The sequence below is a fragment of the Vicugna pacos genome, chromosome 6 (genome assembly GCF_048564905.1).
Source record: "Vicugna pacos chromosome 6, VicPac4, whole genome shotgun sequence".
NCBI lineage: Eukaryota > Metazoa > Chordata > Mammalia > Artiodactyla > Camelidae > Vicugna > Vicugna pacos.
The window spans coordinates 24231903-24250960 of NC_132992.1; the positions used below are offsets into that span (position 1 = coordinate 24231903).

The 19058-nt window shown below is 37.2% G+C and overlaps 1 protein-coding gene across 3 annotated transcripts in view; it reads left to right on the top strand.

Moving 5' to 3' along the window:
- Positions 1–15801, top strand: part of FSIP1 (fibrous sheath interacting protein 1) — a 172526-nt gene extending 156725 nt beyond the window's left edge. For all 3 annotated transcript variants that reach the window (XM_072962693.1, XM_006201633.4, XM_072962694.1), the window contains exon 12: positions 15440–15801. In XM_072962693.1, coding sequence (XP_072818794.1) covers positions 15440–15486 — 47 coding nt within the window. In that variant the 3' untranslated portion in view covers positions 15487–15801. The remainder of the gene's footprint in view (positions 1–15439) is intronic.
- The last annotated feature ends 3257 nt before the right edge of the window (positions 15802–19058 follow it).

The following is a 19058-nucleotide window of genomic DNA, read 5'->3' on the forward strand; positions in this document are numbered from 1 at the left end:
TGCAATGGTTCAATGGTGCAGGATACAAATACTATGGGCAGTTTTTGGCATAACCAAATATTCAATTATTTATCTATGTTAGAAGTCTAACACTATGTGTTGTATTTGATGAGTCTATTTAAATACCTTCAACTTTTTCTGTCATGAGGATTACTCTAAAAGATACTGCCCATTAAATCTGTCTATCCATTACCTATTAAATCTATAATTTACTAATTCTGAACTAACTCCTCAGTCCTGTGTTTCTAACTGCTTACTAGATATCTCCATCTGGATATGGCCTCCATATGATTTCCTCATCCTTGCCTCTCAAATCAGATTTTCCTCTTGACTTCTGTTTCCTCAATCACCCAGGCTTAAAAGCTGAGTCATCATTGAATCTTCCCTCTCCCCTGTTTCCGACTTCCAATCTTCAAATAGTGTTTGTTCTCCTCCTGCTGTCTTTCCCATGCCCATCCCTCCTTCTTCCGACCCCCTCACCTAGACCAATGTGATAAGCTAATCAGGCTTCCCTGCCTGTGGTCCCTCCTCCCCTCCTGTCATTGACAACCACCTAAACTAATTCTTCCAAAGTACAGCTTTGATCACCTTGGCTCAGAAAGCTCTACAGCTCTCCACTGCCTAGGGAATGAAATCTGAATTCTTTCACTTGCCATTCAAGGCCTCCACAGTCTGACCTGGAATTCTCTTTCTAGTCAGTCCCTATCTAGTACCCTAAATGTTATTCAAATTATAGCTAATCTGGGCTTAGGATTTTCAGTGTTTTCCTACGCCTCTGCTGTAGCTCAGGCCCTTTTCTTCTCAGGAATGTTCAGGTACTCCTTCAATCATAGTGGAATTCCAGCCCCATACTCTCTGAGTGTAACCTTCCATGGTCCTCTCTTTTAAAAGTTTTACTTCTTTTCTGAATATCCAAGAGTATTGGCCCCTCCATCGGATCATTCTACACACACTGCCTTGACATTGTTATATGTGTGCAGACGTGTGCACGTGCGCGCACACACACAAACACATCTCCTACTTAGAACTGTGCAATCTTTTTGAGGAAAGAGATCCTATCTTCTTCTGATTCATTGTTACATCTTCTGTGACATGCAAAGTGCTGCCTTAAATCTGGTGCCTATTTAATAACTAAAGGAATTTAAATTATCCAGTTTTAGAATAATACACTGAAAATATGGTTCACATTTATTCCTTACATTATGAATGAAAACAGGTGGTATCACTTAAGAATTATGCAAGCCTCACTTTCTATATAAAGATTTGGAATTAAAAAAAAAAAAAAGAAATTCCACAAGTTATACAGTTTTAACCCAGGAGCAGAGTTCACTTACAGCATGAGATTCTATTAAATGGATGTGGTCTGCCATCTCCCACCAAGGATCTTCATTTAATAAATAAACTATGATAACATTCTACTCTAAAATTGCAATGAATTTTCTTTCTTTTAGGGCAAGAAGTTTTTATTAGAAAGTATCTGCATCTCCTCTTTGTCTACTGTAATCGAACTTACTAATTGAGTGTGATGATTTATTTTATATGGGGTCTCACTCCCATGGAGTCAGTGCATGTGGGGGTTTAGAACAGCATTTTGCTAAGGTATAACTTTACCTCCATATTAGTAGGAATCACACTGATGTATATCTGTCACTGAGTAGAATATGATAAAATGGAATGAACTAGAACTCAATGTGACTTAATGGAAAGAAGCTATGGTGGCTTACCTATAACTTCAGAAAACCTGCCTCTGATGGCACCAAATAAGCCTAGTATAGATTATAACAACCCTGTGAGTATGGACAATTAAGATGGTATTGATGTGAATATGTGAACCGTATTTTATTTTCTGTTTATTAGATAATAAACCTTAAGGAATGGGTCCTACATTATCATTTTGAGTGCATGATTAGCATATCTGAAGCTGGAGCTTTCCTTTTACTAACACTTAGCATTTCTAATTATTAAAATAACTTGATAATTAACTTATTCTAAAATACTAAATTGTACATTATGTACTTTGTGCAAAAGTGAATACGAAAACCAAATACTAAGCCAGTTTTCTTGGCAAAAGCCCTTTAAAGATGTAACCGTAATGAAGACTTGCAGTGTGGTCAGCTGGTTACATTATATTCCCTCCCTTTCTCAGGAAACAGATACATGTGAATGTGATTCAGAGTAGATTTCTATAAGCATACAGGAAGGAGAAGAATCATTTATCATTTTCTTTTCCAGTTGCAAACATTATTGATATGTAGTTTTCTTTTCCTTGATGAACTGAGGTCTGTTACAAGTATTAAAATTCTGCTTCAAAAAGGCAGAGTTGATAAAACTTCAAAAAGAGACCAAACCTAATGACATTGAGGACCAGTTTCAGTTGTGGTATTGAAAATAAGAATTTTCTTCAGAGGTATTAAAACCTTCTAGTGTGAAATCACTCACTTTTTTGAAGTATAGTTGATTTATAATATTATATTGGCTTCAAGTGTATAGTATAGTGATTCAGTATTTTTACAAATTATACTCCATTAGAAGTTATTACAAGATAATGGCTATAATTCCCTGTGCTGTACAATATATCTTTGTTGCTTATCTATTTTGTACATAGTAATTTGTATCTGTTATTCCCATACCCCTAATTTGTCCCTCCCCATTTCCCTCTTCCCTCTGGTAACCACTACTTTGTTCTCTGTATCTGTGAGTCTTTCTGTTTTGCTGTATTCATTTGTTTTTATTATTTTTAAGATTCTACATATAAGTGATATCATATAGTATTTGTTTTTCTCTGTCTGACATTTCACTAAGCATAATATTCTTTAGGTCCATTCACATTGCTGCAAATGGCAGAATTTTATTCTTTTTTATGGCTGAGTAATATTCAATTCTGATATATAAACATTTCTTATTCATCTGTTGATGGTCACTTGAGTTGTTTCCATATTTTAGCTATTGTACATAGTGTTGTTATGAACATTGCGGTGCATGTTTCTTTTTGAATTAATGTTTTTATTTTTTTATGGGTATATACCCAGGAGTGGAATTGCTGGGTCATTTGGTAATTCTGTTTTTAAGTTTTTTGAGAAAACTCCAAACTGTTTTCCATAGTGGCCATACCAGTTTACATTCCCACCAGCAGGATACAAGGATTCCTTTTTCTCCACATCCTTTCCAACATATGTTATTTGTAGACTTTTTGATGAGATAGCCATTCTGACAGGTGTGAGGTGAAATCCCCTTTTGTTTTGATTTGCACTTCTCTGATAATTAGTGATGTTGAGCATCTTTTTCATGTGCCTGTTTGCCATCTGTATGTCTTCTTTGAAAAATATGTCCATTCAGATCTGCTCATTTTTTTATTGTGTTTTTTTTTTGATATTGAATTGTAGGAGCTGTTTATATATTTTGGATATTGACCCCTTTTTGGTCATATCATTTGCAAAATTTTTTCCCATTCTGTAGGTTGTCTTTTTGTTTTCTTGATGGTTTCCTTTGTTTAGCAAAAGCTTTTAAGTTTAATGGGGTCCTATTTGTTTATTTTTGCTTTTATTTCTTTTGCCTTAGGAGACAGATTCAAAAAAATTATTGCTAGGATTTATGTCCGAGAATATTATGCCTATGTTCTCTTCTAGGAGTTTCATGGTTTCAGGTCTTAACAGTTAGGTGTTTAATCTATTTTGATGTATTTTTGTATATCATGTGAGAAAATATGGTAATCTCATTCTTTTACATGTAGCTGTTTGGTGTTCCCAGCATCACTTACTGAAGACGCTATCTTTTCTCTATTGTATATTCTTACCTCCTTTGTCATAGATGAATTGACCACAGGTGCATGGGCTTATGTCTGGGGCTCTCTATTCTGTTCCATTGATCTATGTGCCTGTTCCTGTGCCAGTACCAAGTTATTTTGATTATTGTAGCTTTGTAATATAGTTTGAAGTCTGGGAGGATGGTACCTCAAGCTTTGTTCTTTTTTCTCAAGGTTGCTTTGGCAATTTGGGGTCTTTTGTGGTTCCATGTGAATTTTAGGATTATTTGTTCTAGTTCTATGAAAAATGTCAAAGGTATTTTGATAAGGATTACATTAAATCTATAGTTTGCTTTGGGTAGTATGGCCATTAATCCGTGAACATGTAATATGTTTCCATTTCTTTGTATCAGCTTCAATTTCCTTTATCAGTGTTTTATAGTTTTCAGAGTATAGGTCTTCCACCTCCTTGTTTAAGTTTATTTCTATGTAGTTTTTTCTTTTTGATGTGATTTTAAAAGGGATTGGTTTTTTACTTTCAATTGCTGATAGTTCATTATTAGTGCATGAAAGAGCAACAGATTTCTGTGTACTAATCTTGTATCCTTCTACCTTGCTGAACTCATTTATTTGTACTAATGGCTTTTGGGTGGAGACTTTATGGTTTTCATATAAAGTACCATGTCATCTGCAAATGGTGACAGTTTTACTTCTCTTCCAATTTGGATACCTTTTATTTCTTTTTCTTGTCTGATTACTGTGGCTAGTACTTCCAATACTCTATTAAGTAGAAGTGCCCAGGGTAAGCATCTGTGTCTAGTTCCTAAATTTAGAGGAAAGGCTTTCAGCTTTTCACTGTTGAGTATGATGTTAGCTGTGACTTTTTCATAAATTATATAGAGATTTGTTCCCTCTATACCTACTTAGATGAGTTTTTATCATGACTGAATGTTGAATTTTGTTAAATGCTTTTTCTGCTTCTGTTGAGATGATCATGTGACTTTTAACCATTCTTTTTGTTGATGTGGTATATCACATTGATTTGCAAATGTGGAACCGTCCTTTCATCTCTGGAATAAAGCCAACTTGATCATGATGCATGATCTTCTTTATATATTGTTGGATTCAGTTTGATAATATTTTGTTGAGGATTTTTATATCTATATTTATCAAAGATATTGGCTTGTAATTTTCCTTTTTTGTAGTGTCTTTTGTTTGGTTTTGGTATCAGGGTATGGTGGCATTGGAGAAAGAATTTGGGAGTATTCTGTCCTCTTCAATTTTTCAGAATAGTTTAAGAAGGATAGGTATTAGTTCTTCTTTAAATGTTTGATAGAATTTCTCTATGATGCTCTTCAGTCCTGGACTTTTGTTTTCTGGGCTTTTTTAAAATTATAAATTCAGTTTCACTACTAGTGACTGGCTTATTCAAATTGCTTGTTTCTTCTTATTCAGTCTTGGCAGACTGTCTGTTTCTAGAACTTTGTCCATTTCTTCCAGGTTTTCCAATTTGTTGGTATCTAACTGTTCATAGTATTCTTTAATTATTTTTTTTTTGTATCTCTGTGATAATAGTTCTCTATCTCATCTTTCATTTCTTACTTGGTTTATTTGGATCTTCTGGGGTTTTTTTGTTTGTTTGTTTGTTTGTTTTGGCAAACCTGGCTAAAGTTTATCAATTTTGTTTATCTTTACAAAAAAAAATGCTCTTGGTTTCATTGATCTTTTCTTTTTTTTTCTTTTCTTTCTTTTTTTTCCCTCTATTTTATTTATTTCCACTCTGACCTTTATTTCTTCCTTCATTCTTCTGTCTTTGGGCTTTGTTCTTCTCTTTCTAATGTCTTTAGGTGGTATATTATGCTATTTATTTGAGATTTTTCTTATTTCTTGCAGTAGGCCTGAATCTCTATTAACTTCCCTCTTAGAACTGCTTTTGATATATCCCATAGATTTTGGAGTGTTGTGTTTCCATTTTATTTTTTTAAGGTATTTTCTGGTTTCCTCTTTGATTTTCTCATTGACTTATTGGTTTTTTAGTAGCATGTTGTTTGTCTCCATGTGTTTGTTCTTTTCCAATTTTTCTTTCTGTTATTGACTTCTAGTTTTATGCTGTTGTGGTTGGAAAAAAATGCTTGCAATAATTTCTATCTTTTTTAATTTGTTGAGACTTGTTTGTGGTCTAGTATGTGATCTGTCCTGGAGAACGTTACATATGCACTTGAAAAGGATGTGTATTCTGCTTTATTTGAATGTACTATCCTGTAGGTATCTATTAAGTCCAACTGGCCTATTATATCATTTAAGATCACTGTTGCCTTTATATCTGAATGATATGTTCATTGACATAAGTGAAGTATTAAAGTACCCTACTATTACTGTATTATTGTCAGTTTCTACCTTTATGTCTGTTAGTATTTGATTAATATATTTAGGTTCTCCTATATTGGGTGTATATATGTTAACAACTGTAATAGCCTCTGCTTGTATTGATCCCTGTATCATTATGTAATACTTTCTTTGTCTTTTGTTATAGCCTTTTTGTTTGTTTGTTTTCTTTCTTTTTTTAGTGGGGGGAGGTAATTAAGTTTATTTATTTATTAATTTATTAGTGGAGATACTGGGAATTGAACCCAGGACCTCATGCATGCTAAGCATGCACTCTACCACTGAGCTATACCCTCCCCCTCCATAGCCTTTGTTTTAAAGTCTGTTTCGTCTGATATGAGTATTACTGCCCTTGCTTTCTTATCATTTTAGTTTTATGGAGTATCTTTTTCCATCCTCTAACTTTCAGTCTTTGTGTGTCTTTAGCTCTGAAGGGGGTTTCTTATAGGTAGCATATTGAAGGGTCTTTTGGGTTTTTTCCAAATCAGGCTCCCTATATCTTTTGATTAGAGCATTTTGTCTAGTGTCATGTAAGGTAATTATTGATAAATATGTACTTATTGCCATTTTACTTGTTTTCTTCTCTGTTGATTTCTTTTTTGTTTGTTTCTTCCCTTGTGGTTTGATCATTTTCTTTAGTAGTATGCTTGTGTTTCTTTCTTTTAAGTTTTTGTGTATCTATTTTGTGTAGGTTTTTGATTTGTGGTTACCATGGGGTTCATGTATGTTGACCTGTAATTATGCCTACTTGTTTTAAATTGGTAGTTACTTAAGTTCAAACACATTCTAAAAGATCTACAATTTTCATTGCCCTCCTCTACATTTGGTGTTTTTGCTGTCATATTTTACATCTTCATGCATCCCTTATCTGTTTATTGTAGTCATAGTTGCTTTTACATGTTTTGTCTTTTAGTCTATATATTGGACCTTTAAGTAGTTTGTGGTTGAGCCTCAATCCTTACTGTATATATGCCTTTCCTAGTGGGATTTTCCCTTTCCTATAGATTCTTACTTCTTTTCCACTTATTGGAGACCCTTCAACCTTTTTTATAGGGTAGGTTTAGTATTGATGAGCTCTTTAGTTTTTGCTTGTCTGAGTAATTCTTTATCTCTCCTTTCATTCTAAATGATAATACTACTGTGTAGAGTATCCTAGGTTTCAGGTTTTCCCCTTTCAGCGCTTTGAATATATCATGTCACTCCCTTCTGGCCTGCAACATTTCTGCAGAGAAGTCAGCTGATAGCCTTATGATAATTCTCTTGTATATGACTCTGTTTTTCTCTTGTTGCCTTTAGAATTTTCTCTTTATATTTAACTTTTGCCATTTTAATTATGGTATGTCTTCTTGTGGGTCTGTTTGGGTTCATCTTGTTTGGGATTCTCTGAGCTTCCTTTTCTGGATATCTGTTTCCTTCTTCAGATTTTAGAATTTTTCAGACTAATTTCCTCAGATACATTTTTGATCCCCTTCTCTGTGTCTTCTCTTTCTGGACCCCTATAATGTGAATGTTGGTACACTTAATGTTACCTCAAAGATCTCTTACATTACATTTTTAGAAAAATTTTTTGTTTTTCTTTCTGCCAATTGGGTGATTTCCATTATTTTATCTTCCAGATCACTTATGCATTCTTCTGTATCCTTAGTCTACTATTCATTCCTTCTAGTATGGTTTTTTTTTTTTTTTTAGCTATTGAATCATTCATTTCTGACTTGGTCTTTTTTATATTTTCAAATTCCTTATTAAGATATTCATTGTCAATCCTTTTCCCTAATTCAGTTAATGTTTTTATTACCAGTGTTTTGAATTCTTTATCTGGTAAATTGTTTATTTCTGTTTTAGTATTTATTCTTTCATGTTTTTTTCTCTTGTCTTTCAATTGAGAGTAGCACCTCTGTTGTTTCTGCCTCTGTAGGTAAAAAAGTTATTGCTTGTGGTCTTGAAGGGGTATGATTATGTGGGAGCAGCCCTATACAGACCATGTGTATCCAAGGCCTTTGGTAGGAGAGCTGAATCTGTGATGGACCCAAGTTACATGTTTCCTTAGGGTTTGCTGACAGCTGTCACCTTGGTAGAAGGTGAAGCTGGAGATGGAGGGGCTAGAACTACTGCCAGGTATAAGACAAGACTTCTTCTCTGCTCAGAGGCTGCCACTGCCTTGTTGGGATCGGGGTCTGATCCTAAGTTGCTGGAGCAAAAGCCTGGTGGTTGGACCCCAGCTGGCTCTTCTCCCTTTAAGTGTGTCTTTCCCACTCCCTACACTGGAACTCTTGTCCCAGAGGGAGGGAGTGCCAAAGTAAGTGGGGCTCATGTGCAGACAGGAGTCTGATGTGCTGCTTATGGAAGCACCTGCATCTTTGCTCAAATGCAGCCTTGGGTTCAAATCATTTTGTACCTCACAGCCAATCACTGCCCTGGCCTTGTTGTGGGACCACTCCAAAGGGTTGCTGAGGGTCTTTGTGGCTCTCAATGTATATCAGGTGGTGAGCTGTGGTAGAACAACTTCTCTCAGAGATCTGGGTGGCTTCTGAGCTGCTGCTTTGAGTAAACGCCAACAATGGCTACCGCCACCCCACCCTGGCTCTGCTTTGGGACTGGGTTGCTGCTGCATCCCATGGTCGAGTCTCTTCCCTGGTCATGGGTGCTCCAGATTCAGTGCCGTACTGTGGCATGGAGTGAGCAGAGCTGGCACTTCAACTGGGGTGCGTATCAAAGTAGTGGGAGGAAGCCTGGCAGCTGCTAGAGCAGATCTCTCTCTTCCCTGCCTGGGGGCTAGTCTTTGTGTGTGTACGCTCTCAGGAGCAGAATCCCAGCTTCCCATAACCCTCCTATTTGTCCTGGTGTGCCTCTAACCAACCAAGGGGAATTGTCTCTGTGTAGGACCCAAGGACTGGGGTGCCCCATCTGTGTGGCTCTCACCGCTCACTCACCAAAGCAGGTGTCTGCCCATGTAATCTCCCTTTTCCTCTGAGTCTCCTCCCAGGGGCACAGGTCCTGACCTGATTGCTTTTCTTCTCTTCCTTCCTAGTTACATGTGTATCTTTCTTACAGCCTTGGTTGTTCACGAATCTCTCTGCCAGTTTCCAGTTAGTTTTCAGTGAGAATTGTTCTATGTGTGGATGTGTTTTTGATGTGTTTGTGAGGGAAAGTAAGCTCCATATCCTCTTACTCTACCACTTTGATTCCCTCTTCCTGAAATACTTAATTTTTCATGTCTGTGCTTTAAGCTTAGTGGTAACTACTGTTATTTGACTTTCTGGATGCAAGGTCCAGTAAATTCAGTGTTGTCCTCACTTACTGTTGGGTTTTCAGAGGATCAAAAAACAGCATCTTCTCTTCCCCATCCAGATCAGAGCCAGTTGAGAGATGGTTGGGATTCTGACAAGCGGAGATCTGGAGATCAAGGAGGTTTACCTTATTCCTTGATGAAATATAGGGGATTGTCGTTACCTAGATAGGTTGCCAAATGGTTCTCCTAATGTGTCCTCAGAATAAACTTAAATACCCAGTTACTGAGAGGTGAAAATCCTCAAGCCTCACCTCTGGAGACCTGTCCATGTGGAGCCAATAGTATGGAGGCGCAAAGGAGCACCCTTGGGCAGGGGTTGCTGAGCCCCTTGGAAGAAGAGGGGAGCTGAGTGTGCCATTTCTTCCCCTAAACTCACTGATCAGATAACTTACTCTAGAGAGGTGGCAGGTGGAGTGAGGCTAGATTGCATCCCCACTATAAATTCCTCCACATTGAAGTGTGAGGAGACTAAGTGATCTTTGATCTCATCAGCCTGAGAGATATTGCTGAGTTCACTGGCACTTCAGGTCTGTGGTTAGTCTAGTATTTAATCAAATTATCTCATGCTGAACTGCTTTGTAAATAAGCAAAAAGGCATCTAGGCATGTACAGTATTCTCTTTTTCCCAACAAGCATTTGAGCTGCTTACCAACAGAAATTCATGCAATAAAGAGGAAAGTATGATTAACAAATAACAAAAATAGAATAGGGCAAAAAGGGATGTAAAGTCAGTCACATAGTAAAGAAGGAGGATAGTACTATACTAACTCTTTAAGGAAAACAAAGTGGAATTTCCTTTAGGACTCATTTAGTGAAGAATGGTCTTAAAATTTTCACTACAAATGCAACAATGAGTTTGATATGGTTGTTTTCAAAATAAGATCTCTAAATGAAAACGAGGGTGACCAACTGTCTTGGTTTGCTCAGGAGTGTCCTGGTTTTACCACTGAATGTCTCTCATCTTGGAAAACCCTCAGTCCCTGACAAACTGGGATGGTTGGTGTACGGTCAGGCCATCAAGATGGCTGTTCTCCTGCTCTCTGTACATCCCCTCCTTGACCAGTCCCTGCTTCACCTACACCTCACAGGACTATCCAGTCCCCTTAATCATAGAGCTTAATCAGTAACTGCCGACGTGCTTGCCCCCTGCCTCAGCTGCTGGTTTCCCTGGTAATGGAGGAGCCAATCTGACATCAGTTCCCCGTATAAATGGTAGCCTCCTCCTCTGCTCACTGGTAAAGATTGCTGCCTTGTGCTGCTTGCCGTATACTGTGGGGTGCCACTCCAGTACCTCTTGATTCTCTCTTGTAAGATTCCCAATAAATCGTGGATGTCTCTGTTGCTGTCTCCAGGCTCTTTCCTTGGTCTTGCGGCTGGGCAGCTATAAAGTTTGCAGGCCTGTGGGACGCAGCCCAACACAGCCCAACAATTGGTCACTCTAAATTGAAACTGAGAATGTAAAACCAAAGAGCAAGTTAATTACCCAAAGGACAAAGTTAAGAGAGTCCAGGTAAGTGGCAGGAGTCCAGGCTAGAACCTAGACAAGCAGAGAGATGCCTGGCTCATCCACCCACCAGCATGATCTGGCCTAGTGCTTAGGAGCATGGGCTTTGGGTGAGACAGACCTGGGTTTGAATCCTTGCTCTTCTCTTGGCAGGTGATCTTATGCAGGTTACTTAATCTCTCTCTCCTCTCCACCTTGGTTCCCTTATCTGTAAGATAACATGGCTTTAGTAGTTACCTTGTAGTGTTGCAATGAAGTAAGAATCAAATGAGAAAATCTGCATAAGGGCAGTGACTGGACCTGGTTGGCTTATATAGTATTTAACATTTCATCAGGAGATTTCCCATAAAAGCCTGAATTTCTGACTTTTCTAACAAATCAGCAGGTCCTTCCACTGGGGAGGATTGCTGAATAGCAGATGTTCCCTTTAGAAAGAGCATATACTGTCCTGGAAAATGTGGCTCCCTTCTGGCCCTTTCTACCTCATGTGCTTGGCCCTTTGGGACCACATGATTTCCATCACATGTTATAAGCCTTTGCTGCTTAGAGTGTTGTGCAAACACTGGGGGCTCAATAGAAGTGCAGGGTCTAAGGCCCCACCCCAAACCTACTGAATCAGAATTTGCACTTTAATAAGATTCCCCCATGATATTTAACACTGAAGTTTAAGAAGCACTGTTACAAGCCACCAGAGCATTTTTCCTAACCAGGGTGAACATAGGGATCATCTGGGGAGTTTTTTGCTTGTATAACTATGTCCAAGGCCCCAGCCAGACTGAAATCAGAGTCCCAGGGATGGTGCGTTCAGTCCGTCAAATTAATGCAAGCCACAAGATTTTGCTGTGCATATTTGAGAAATATGGGGTTCAGTCTGGATGTAAGGAAGCTAATTATGTTATCTTATTGGTGTCCTCAGGTGGACAAGTGCTATAATGTCAATTTTCCAATCACAATATAGTTCATGTTGAAATTCTGTCCATCAGAAGATCTGGTTGTAACTTGCTGATTACAGGTGGATTGACTTTTGGACAGATGTTACAGTGGTTTGAAGGAGGTGTGTGTTAGTATATGTCATTACTCATACCACCTGAACAGTTTCAAGAGAACTAGATGGTTTTGAGGTTTTCATTGTTGAGCTGTAGTCTTACTGGTTTGTAGTGGAGCAATGAGATTCTAAAAATAACACTATTAGCCAATTTTTTTCCATTAAAAAAATATTTTGGCCTGCTCTTAGGGAAATGTTGAACTCATCATCGTTTTTATGGAGTTCTCTTTCTCTCAAACAGTGTGTGCCTTTAGGGTTCCTAATTACTATTTGTTAAATTATTTTTCCAAGGGTAATTGCTTCTTAGATGTTCTTAGTAACTTAATCAACCTTCCTCCAAAGTTTCTTTGATCAAAATATCAGAGCTGCCATATTAGAAATTCCTAGTATTAATTCCAGTTTTATATAAAACCTTAGTATATAGTAAGTTTATATTTGATGAATTTATCTTTTCAAGTTAATTTCAATTAATTTTCTTTAATTCACTTCTTCTTGGGGTAGACTTTTCATGTAAAATATTTACTCATGATTTTTTCTGTACTATGAAATATTACTTTCTCTATCATTTTGTTTAGTGGTATAAAGTGAACAATAGCATGTTGGAGAGTTTTGATATTTAATTATAATGTACTTATCACTTTGTCAGTTATTGGGAACTTCTGATTCTCCTTTTTCGTTGAAATTGGGTAAAATGAAAAAATGAAGAAGTCACTGAAAAGCCTGACCATAGACTAGATCTATGAGCCAGCAGTATTGGCACTACCTGGGAGCTTGTTAGAAATGCGAGTCCCAAGCCCTACACCAGCCCTACTGTATCAGAGCCTTCATTTTAACATCAGGCCCCCAGCAGGTGATTTGTATGCACATTCAAGTGTGAGGAGATCTGGACTAGATGGTTTACTAGTCACTCTATTTTAGGATTGTAAAAAAAATGCTGGCATATGCGGTGGTGGTGAAAATAATATCAGAAAGTGTCTTTCCCATCAGCTCAAACCCTGCTTTATCTTCTTAAGTCTCATGTTAATGAAGATACTACCTTCTTCAGATGTCTTCTTATCTCTCCAGCCATCTCTATTGTCCTTCTTGTGGGTAGCCTTCCTCTTAGCCACCGAAAGCAAGCATGTCCTATCTTGAGTTCTCTATTCTTTCATGGTGTATATTTTATTTGGAGAAACGCATAGCCACTATGGGATCATCTGTGCTTTTGGATCTCTCTCCTTGGCATCTGCCTCAAATCTTCCTGGCATGTTAAGCTATACTGAGCCCATCCCTTAGGCCATAATTTTTACCTCTAGCTGCACATTAGAATCATCTGATGAGATTTTAAAACAGGTTAGTGCTTTGGTTCCATTATAGAGGAATTCAGTCAATTTCTAGAGATTGGATTTGTGCATTAGTATTTTTTAAAGTCAGTTTCTGAGGTTGGGGTCTGGGTGATTCTGTTATGTAGCCATGATTCAAACCACTGTTCCAGGGCTCCATCATACCTGTTCATTAAGGACATTGTTCTAGGATATAAGGTGAGTAGGAAAGAGTCACTCCTCTGAATTATTCCCTGGTCTATTGATGAAGGCAAGCACTTAAGCAGATAATCGTAGCAGAGTGGGACAAGGATAGTAGAAGAGCTTCCAACAGAGTACATGGCAACATTATAGAAGGAAGGATGAACACTGGAGAGGTGGGGAGGTGGCATTTGAATTGAGCCTCCAAGGATGAGTGGTCAGTTACTGGGCGAGCAAGAAGGAGAACACTCTGGATAGAAGGATGGGCACTAGCGAAGGCTTGGGGCTGTGGTCATACTGTTCTTCATCTCATGTGTAGGATTTTGAGATCTGTTTCTCATCCGTCCCTCCTTCCTCTACATCCTGTTTAATATTTCTCCTCCAGGTGTTGACAGTATCACTACATTTCTCACTGTACTCTCTGAAACTCCAAATTATTTACCCATAATTATTAGGTTGATTTTTAAAATAACAGCTTTATTGATACATATCTTATATACCTGTGTTAGTTTCCTGTGGTTGCCATAGCAGGTGATGAAAACAGAAATGCATCATCTCGTATTGCTGGAGGCCTGAAGTCTGAAATCAAGGTGTCAGCGAGCCTGGAGGCTCTAGGGAAGGATACTTCCTTGCTTCTTCCACTTTCTCAGGCTGTTGACATTCTTTGGCTTCATTGCTCTGTGGCCACATCTCAAATCTCCCTCTGCTTTTCTCTTATAAGGACTTTTGAACATACTGAATATAGGGCCCACCTGGATAATCCAGGGTGCTCTTATCTCAAGGTCCTTGACTTAATTACATCTGCAAAGACCCTTTTCCCAAGTAAGGTAACTTTCCTGTGGACCAGGGATTAGGTGTGTACATAACTTTTTGGGCCACTGTTCAACAATACCATACAATTCAGTGGTTTTTAGTGTATTCACAGAATTGTGCACCCATCACCACTATCCATTTTACAACATTTTCTTCACCCGGGAGAAAAACACTGTACCCACTTGCAGTCACTCCCAATTTTCCCCCAACCCCCTAGCCCTAGGAAGTCCCTAATCTACTCTATGTCTCTATGAATTTATGTAGTCTGGACACTTCTTGTAAATGGAGTCATACAATATGTGGCCTTTTGTGCCTGGGTTCTTACTTAGCATAATGTTTTCAAGGCTCACCCGTGTTGTAGCATGTATCAGTATTTTACTCGTTTTTTTGTTGAATAATATCCTTTTGTGTGGATTTACCACATTTTCTTTATCCATTCATCAGTTGATGGACATTGGGGTTGTTTCTACTTTTTGGCTATTATATATATTTCTGCTATGAATCTTGGTATGCAGGTTTTGGGTTGGATGTATATTTTCATTTCTGTTGGGCATGTACCTAGGAGTAGAGTTGTGCAGTCTATGGTAGCCTTTTGAGGAACTGCCAACTTTTCCAAAGCATCTGCGCCATTTTACATTCCCTTCACCAGTATATGAGGGTTCCCATTTCTCCTGATTCTCTTTTATTGTCTTCTTTTATTTGGTGCTGTTGTCAATTCTGCCTTTTCTGACCACCTTCTCACTAAGGTTAGAAGAGTATTTCCATTCCATTTCTGTTAATGTCACAACTTTTTTCTCACTTTGCAGAAATGAAAGGCAATCAGTTCTTATCTACCCTAAATATAACACTTTTGGTTTCACCCTGCTTCCCAGAAACTAAGTACAAAGCAAAAAAATAATTTTGATGCCTGTCTTCATATCTGTAACCATTTTACTTCTCAAAACCCAAAAAACTCTCAGCTGTAAGCTCAGTGAAAGCAAGAACCTTATCTTTTGCTTTTTCTTATCAGTTTTGTATGCAGCTTGTGGTGACTGTGATTAAACATTAAATAAAAATGTGATTATTGTCTCATGTGTAAAGGATTTAATGTTTTATAGGCTGACTGATTTTTCTTAATTACAGATTTCTGACAAATTCGGTTATTGTTTTTAATGTGCAGATGAACGGGAGACTGAAGATATGACAGAAGAATGTAAAGAATCTTAAGCAAAGACTTGCTGGGGTGTGCTTTTAAGAAAGTTGGTAAATTAAGTTAAATCACATTTTTTTCCAGATTCTTTGAATTCAATGAATGCATTGTAGAGGCCGTTCCTCAAATGATGGTTTTAATGTTTGGATTTCTCTCTTTCTGGATCACATTTCCTTGATATTTTTGAGAGTTGTGGTATAATTGCTCAGTGGTTTTTCTTCATTGAAATTCCTGGGGAAATTGATTTTTATTGCTAATCTTGCAACATGCGGGATGTGTTACAGAAACCAACATTCTGTGTATGTGTGCTATGTTAAAACTAGTTGAAGTGCTCTGGTTGTTTTGTATTTCGTTTTATATGTTACCACTTTATTGTGGTTTAGACAGATTTAATCACCATGAATTGTAGCTTTGTCCCTGATTTCTCTCCTTTCCTCCTCTGTAATGCCTGTTAAGTAAGTACAACTTGCCATGGACAGAAAGGAATTTTCTCAACAAAGCAATGTTAGGTTGTCCTTTACTATCTTATTAGCAGTGGTCCTTTTCCTAAGCAGAAGTTTGACTGTATTATTTGACATATTACTTCCAGTTTGTTATCTTCTTTCAGTTTGCCTTTAGAATGCAGCAAATAAAGATAAACTACTTTAAAAAAATCTGCAGTACTATTTTAAGAGAGAGGGTTTGTCAGTTACAAGTCAGGAACCTGGGTTCATGAGGACATTTTTTGTCAACATTCCATACCATGAAGTGGCATTGGAAGGAGAAGTCCAATTTATTTCTGATTCCAAAAAGAAAAAAAAAAAGATCTGGCTATTGTGTTGTATTTAATGAAATTTGGAATAATGGGTGGGTAACATTATTATTTTTTGCTGGCATATTTTCATCTACCTATGTTGGATAATGTTATAGATTGCTTATGTCACATTTCCTTGACTTTTTAAAATGATATGTCTGTAGCTACTATTTTCAGAGGACTTGATAGTCAATTTCTTTTTCAAACCTTCTTTTTCAGTTTATATTCATGGTTCTTGTTGATATCAATGTGCTACAGTATAATTTATCTCAATGCCAAGAGTTTTGCTGTGAGGTGCCTGCAGTGGTTAAAAGTCATGATGATAGACTCATCAGAGTGACGTGTGTGTTGTAGGATTTGGGTCAGAACAGTCAGAGGGGAGAGGTGGTGTGGATGGGGATTTGTCGTGATGATAGAGAGGAGCCATTTTTGCCCATAAGTTTTTCAGAGGAGCTCAGCTTTCTCAGCCCATGTGTTTCTGGTATTTGATGTGTGTGTGTGTGTGTTTATGTGTGTGTAAACCGGGGAGGGAGGGAGAGTGTGAAAGAGGGAGAGAAGGGGAGAGGGAGATAGATGGTGGAGAGAGAGCTATGGCTTTATAATGTGTTTCTGCAGATGGTATTTGGGGCATAGAGAGCCTTTTATGTTATAAGAGTTTAAGAGAAGGGAAGGAAGACAGAATGATCTTAAGTAATGACTTTTACCATTAAAAGAGATAACACCATTCCATAGCATATCAGCTGAAGGCACCTCTAACAAGGACTGGCATGCTGAATTTGTATTATATATTTAACTTAAAGGTTCCAAATTTTAAAAAAAAGTTACCCTGATAGGGAAAGAAAGTGTCATTTTAAAAAATCAGTGTTTTTATTTTAAGATTCCTTCTAGACCTGAGTGCCCTAAAACAAGATAGAGAAGAAAAAGTATGAAAGTGGAAGAGCTAATTCATTTCAGGAATGAATTTAGGGTCTTAAAATGTGAGGTTTTTCTACTTATGACTTCTTAAGAAAATTGCTGGCACCACCTTTATTGTAAATTCCCATAGTACCTAAAGTTTACTGCCCTTCTGTTCAACTCTCTGAAACTCATGGTAATAAACTCCTGTAGAAGGAGAAAGCTATCACCTTGATGGTATAATTTTAATTTTTAACAAGTCCTTTATTTCAGTACAACCTGATTTGAAGGTCAGCCATGGAGTGAACATGGAGCAAGCCTGGGAACAAAGCTCCTGCTCCAAGACACTTTGTCTGTCCCATGTCAATATTTTCGGTTACTTTTGTTCTGCTACTTAAAAGTGAATTAGGATTCTCTCCCAAGACTTCACGTATTGAGCTGCTCTGAGAATGAATGATGTCATGTTTCAAGGAATTTCTTTCAAATCAGTTTTTCCAGATTCTATAACCAACACCTTCTAGTTCCTTATTCTTCACCTGGGTATCATAAAATGATTTGGCAATTTATACTTATATATGATTATGCTACCCTAGGTAGATGTTTCTAGAATGAGAGAGAAAAATCAACAAGGGAAAAAGCTTCAGTCTCACTCAGCCAGTCCTTTTTGTGTTTAATGGACCTCAAAGCAAGACCTTGAACCTCCACAAAATTTCTTACTCTACCTGTTCTTAATATTTGTGGTTAGCCCACCTGAAATTCAAAGTCTGCTTATGTAAGGCTTTGGCCTTCTTTTCACAAAATAATTTGATATTTTATACATTTACATATTTTTAGGATTTCCAAATCCTACCTTTCTTTTTGATCATCTTTTCTTTTTTTGCCTATATGTTTTATTTCAGAGCTTAATATCTGATACTTTAATTTTTTTAGTTGAAATATAGTAAGCTTATAAGATTGCATCAATTTCTGGTGTACAGCATAATGTTTCAGTCATACATATACATACATACATTCCTTCTCATATTGTTTTTTCATTATAGGTTACTACAAGGTATTGAAAATAGTTCCCTATACTATACAGTATAAACTTGTTGTTTATCTATTTTATGTATAGTAGTTAGTATCTGCAAGTCTTGATTTCCCAGTTTATCCCTTCCCACCCCCTTTCCCTCTGGTAACTGTAAGTTTTCTGTTTCTGAGTCTGTTTCTGTTTTGTAAATAAGCTCATTTGTGTCATTTTTTAAGATTCCTCATGTAAATGATATCGTATGATGTTTAGGTATTTTTCTTTCTCTTTCTGGCTTACTTCACTTAGAATGTCCATCTCCAGGTCCATCCATGTTGCTGCAAATGGCATGATTTTATTCTTTTTTATGGCCAAGTAGTATTCCATTATATATATATATGCGTATGTATATATATATATATATATATATATATATATGTGTGTGTGTGTGTGTGTGTGTGTGTGTGTGTGTGTGTGTGTGTATATATATACATACATACACTGCAACTTTATCCAGTCATCTGTTGATGGACATTTAGGTTGCTTCCATGTCTTGGCTATAGTAAATAATGCTGCTACGAACATTGGGGGGCATATATCTTTTCAAATTAGATTTTCCTCTGGATATATGCTTAGGACTGGGATTGTTGCATCATATGGTAATTCTATTTTTAGTTTTTTGAGAAATCTCCATACTATTTTCCATAATGGCTGCACCAAACTACATTCCCACCAACAGTGTAGGAGGGTTCCCTTTTCTCCACACCCTTTCTAGCATTTACCATTTGTGGACTTTTTAGTGATTTGGTCATCTGTTTTTGACCAAAAGTATATCCATTCTCCAAAAGGTGATATCTATAGAGTTTGACCCAACTTTTCAAGGACGATTCCTCCTT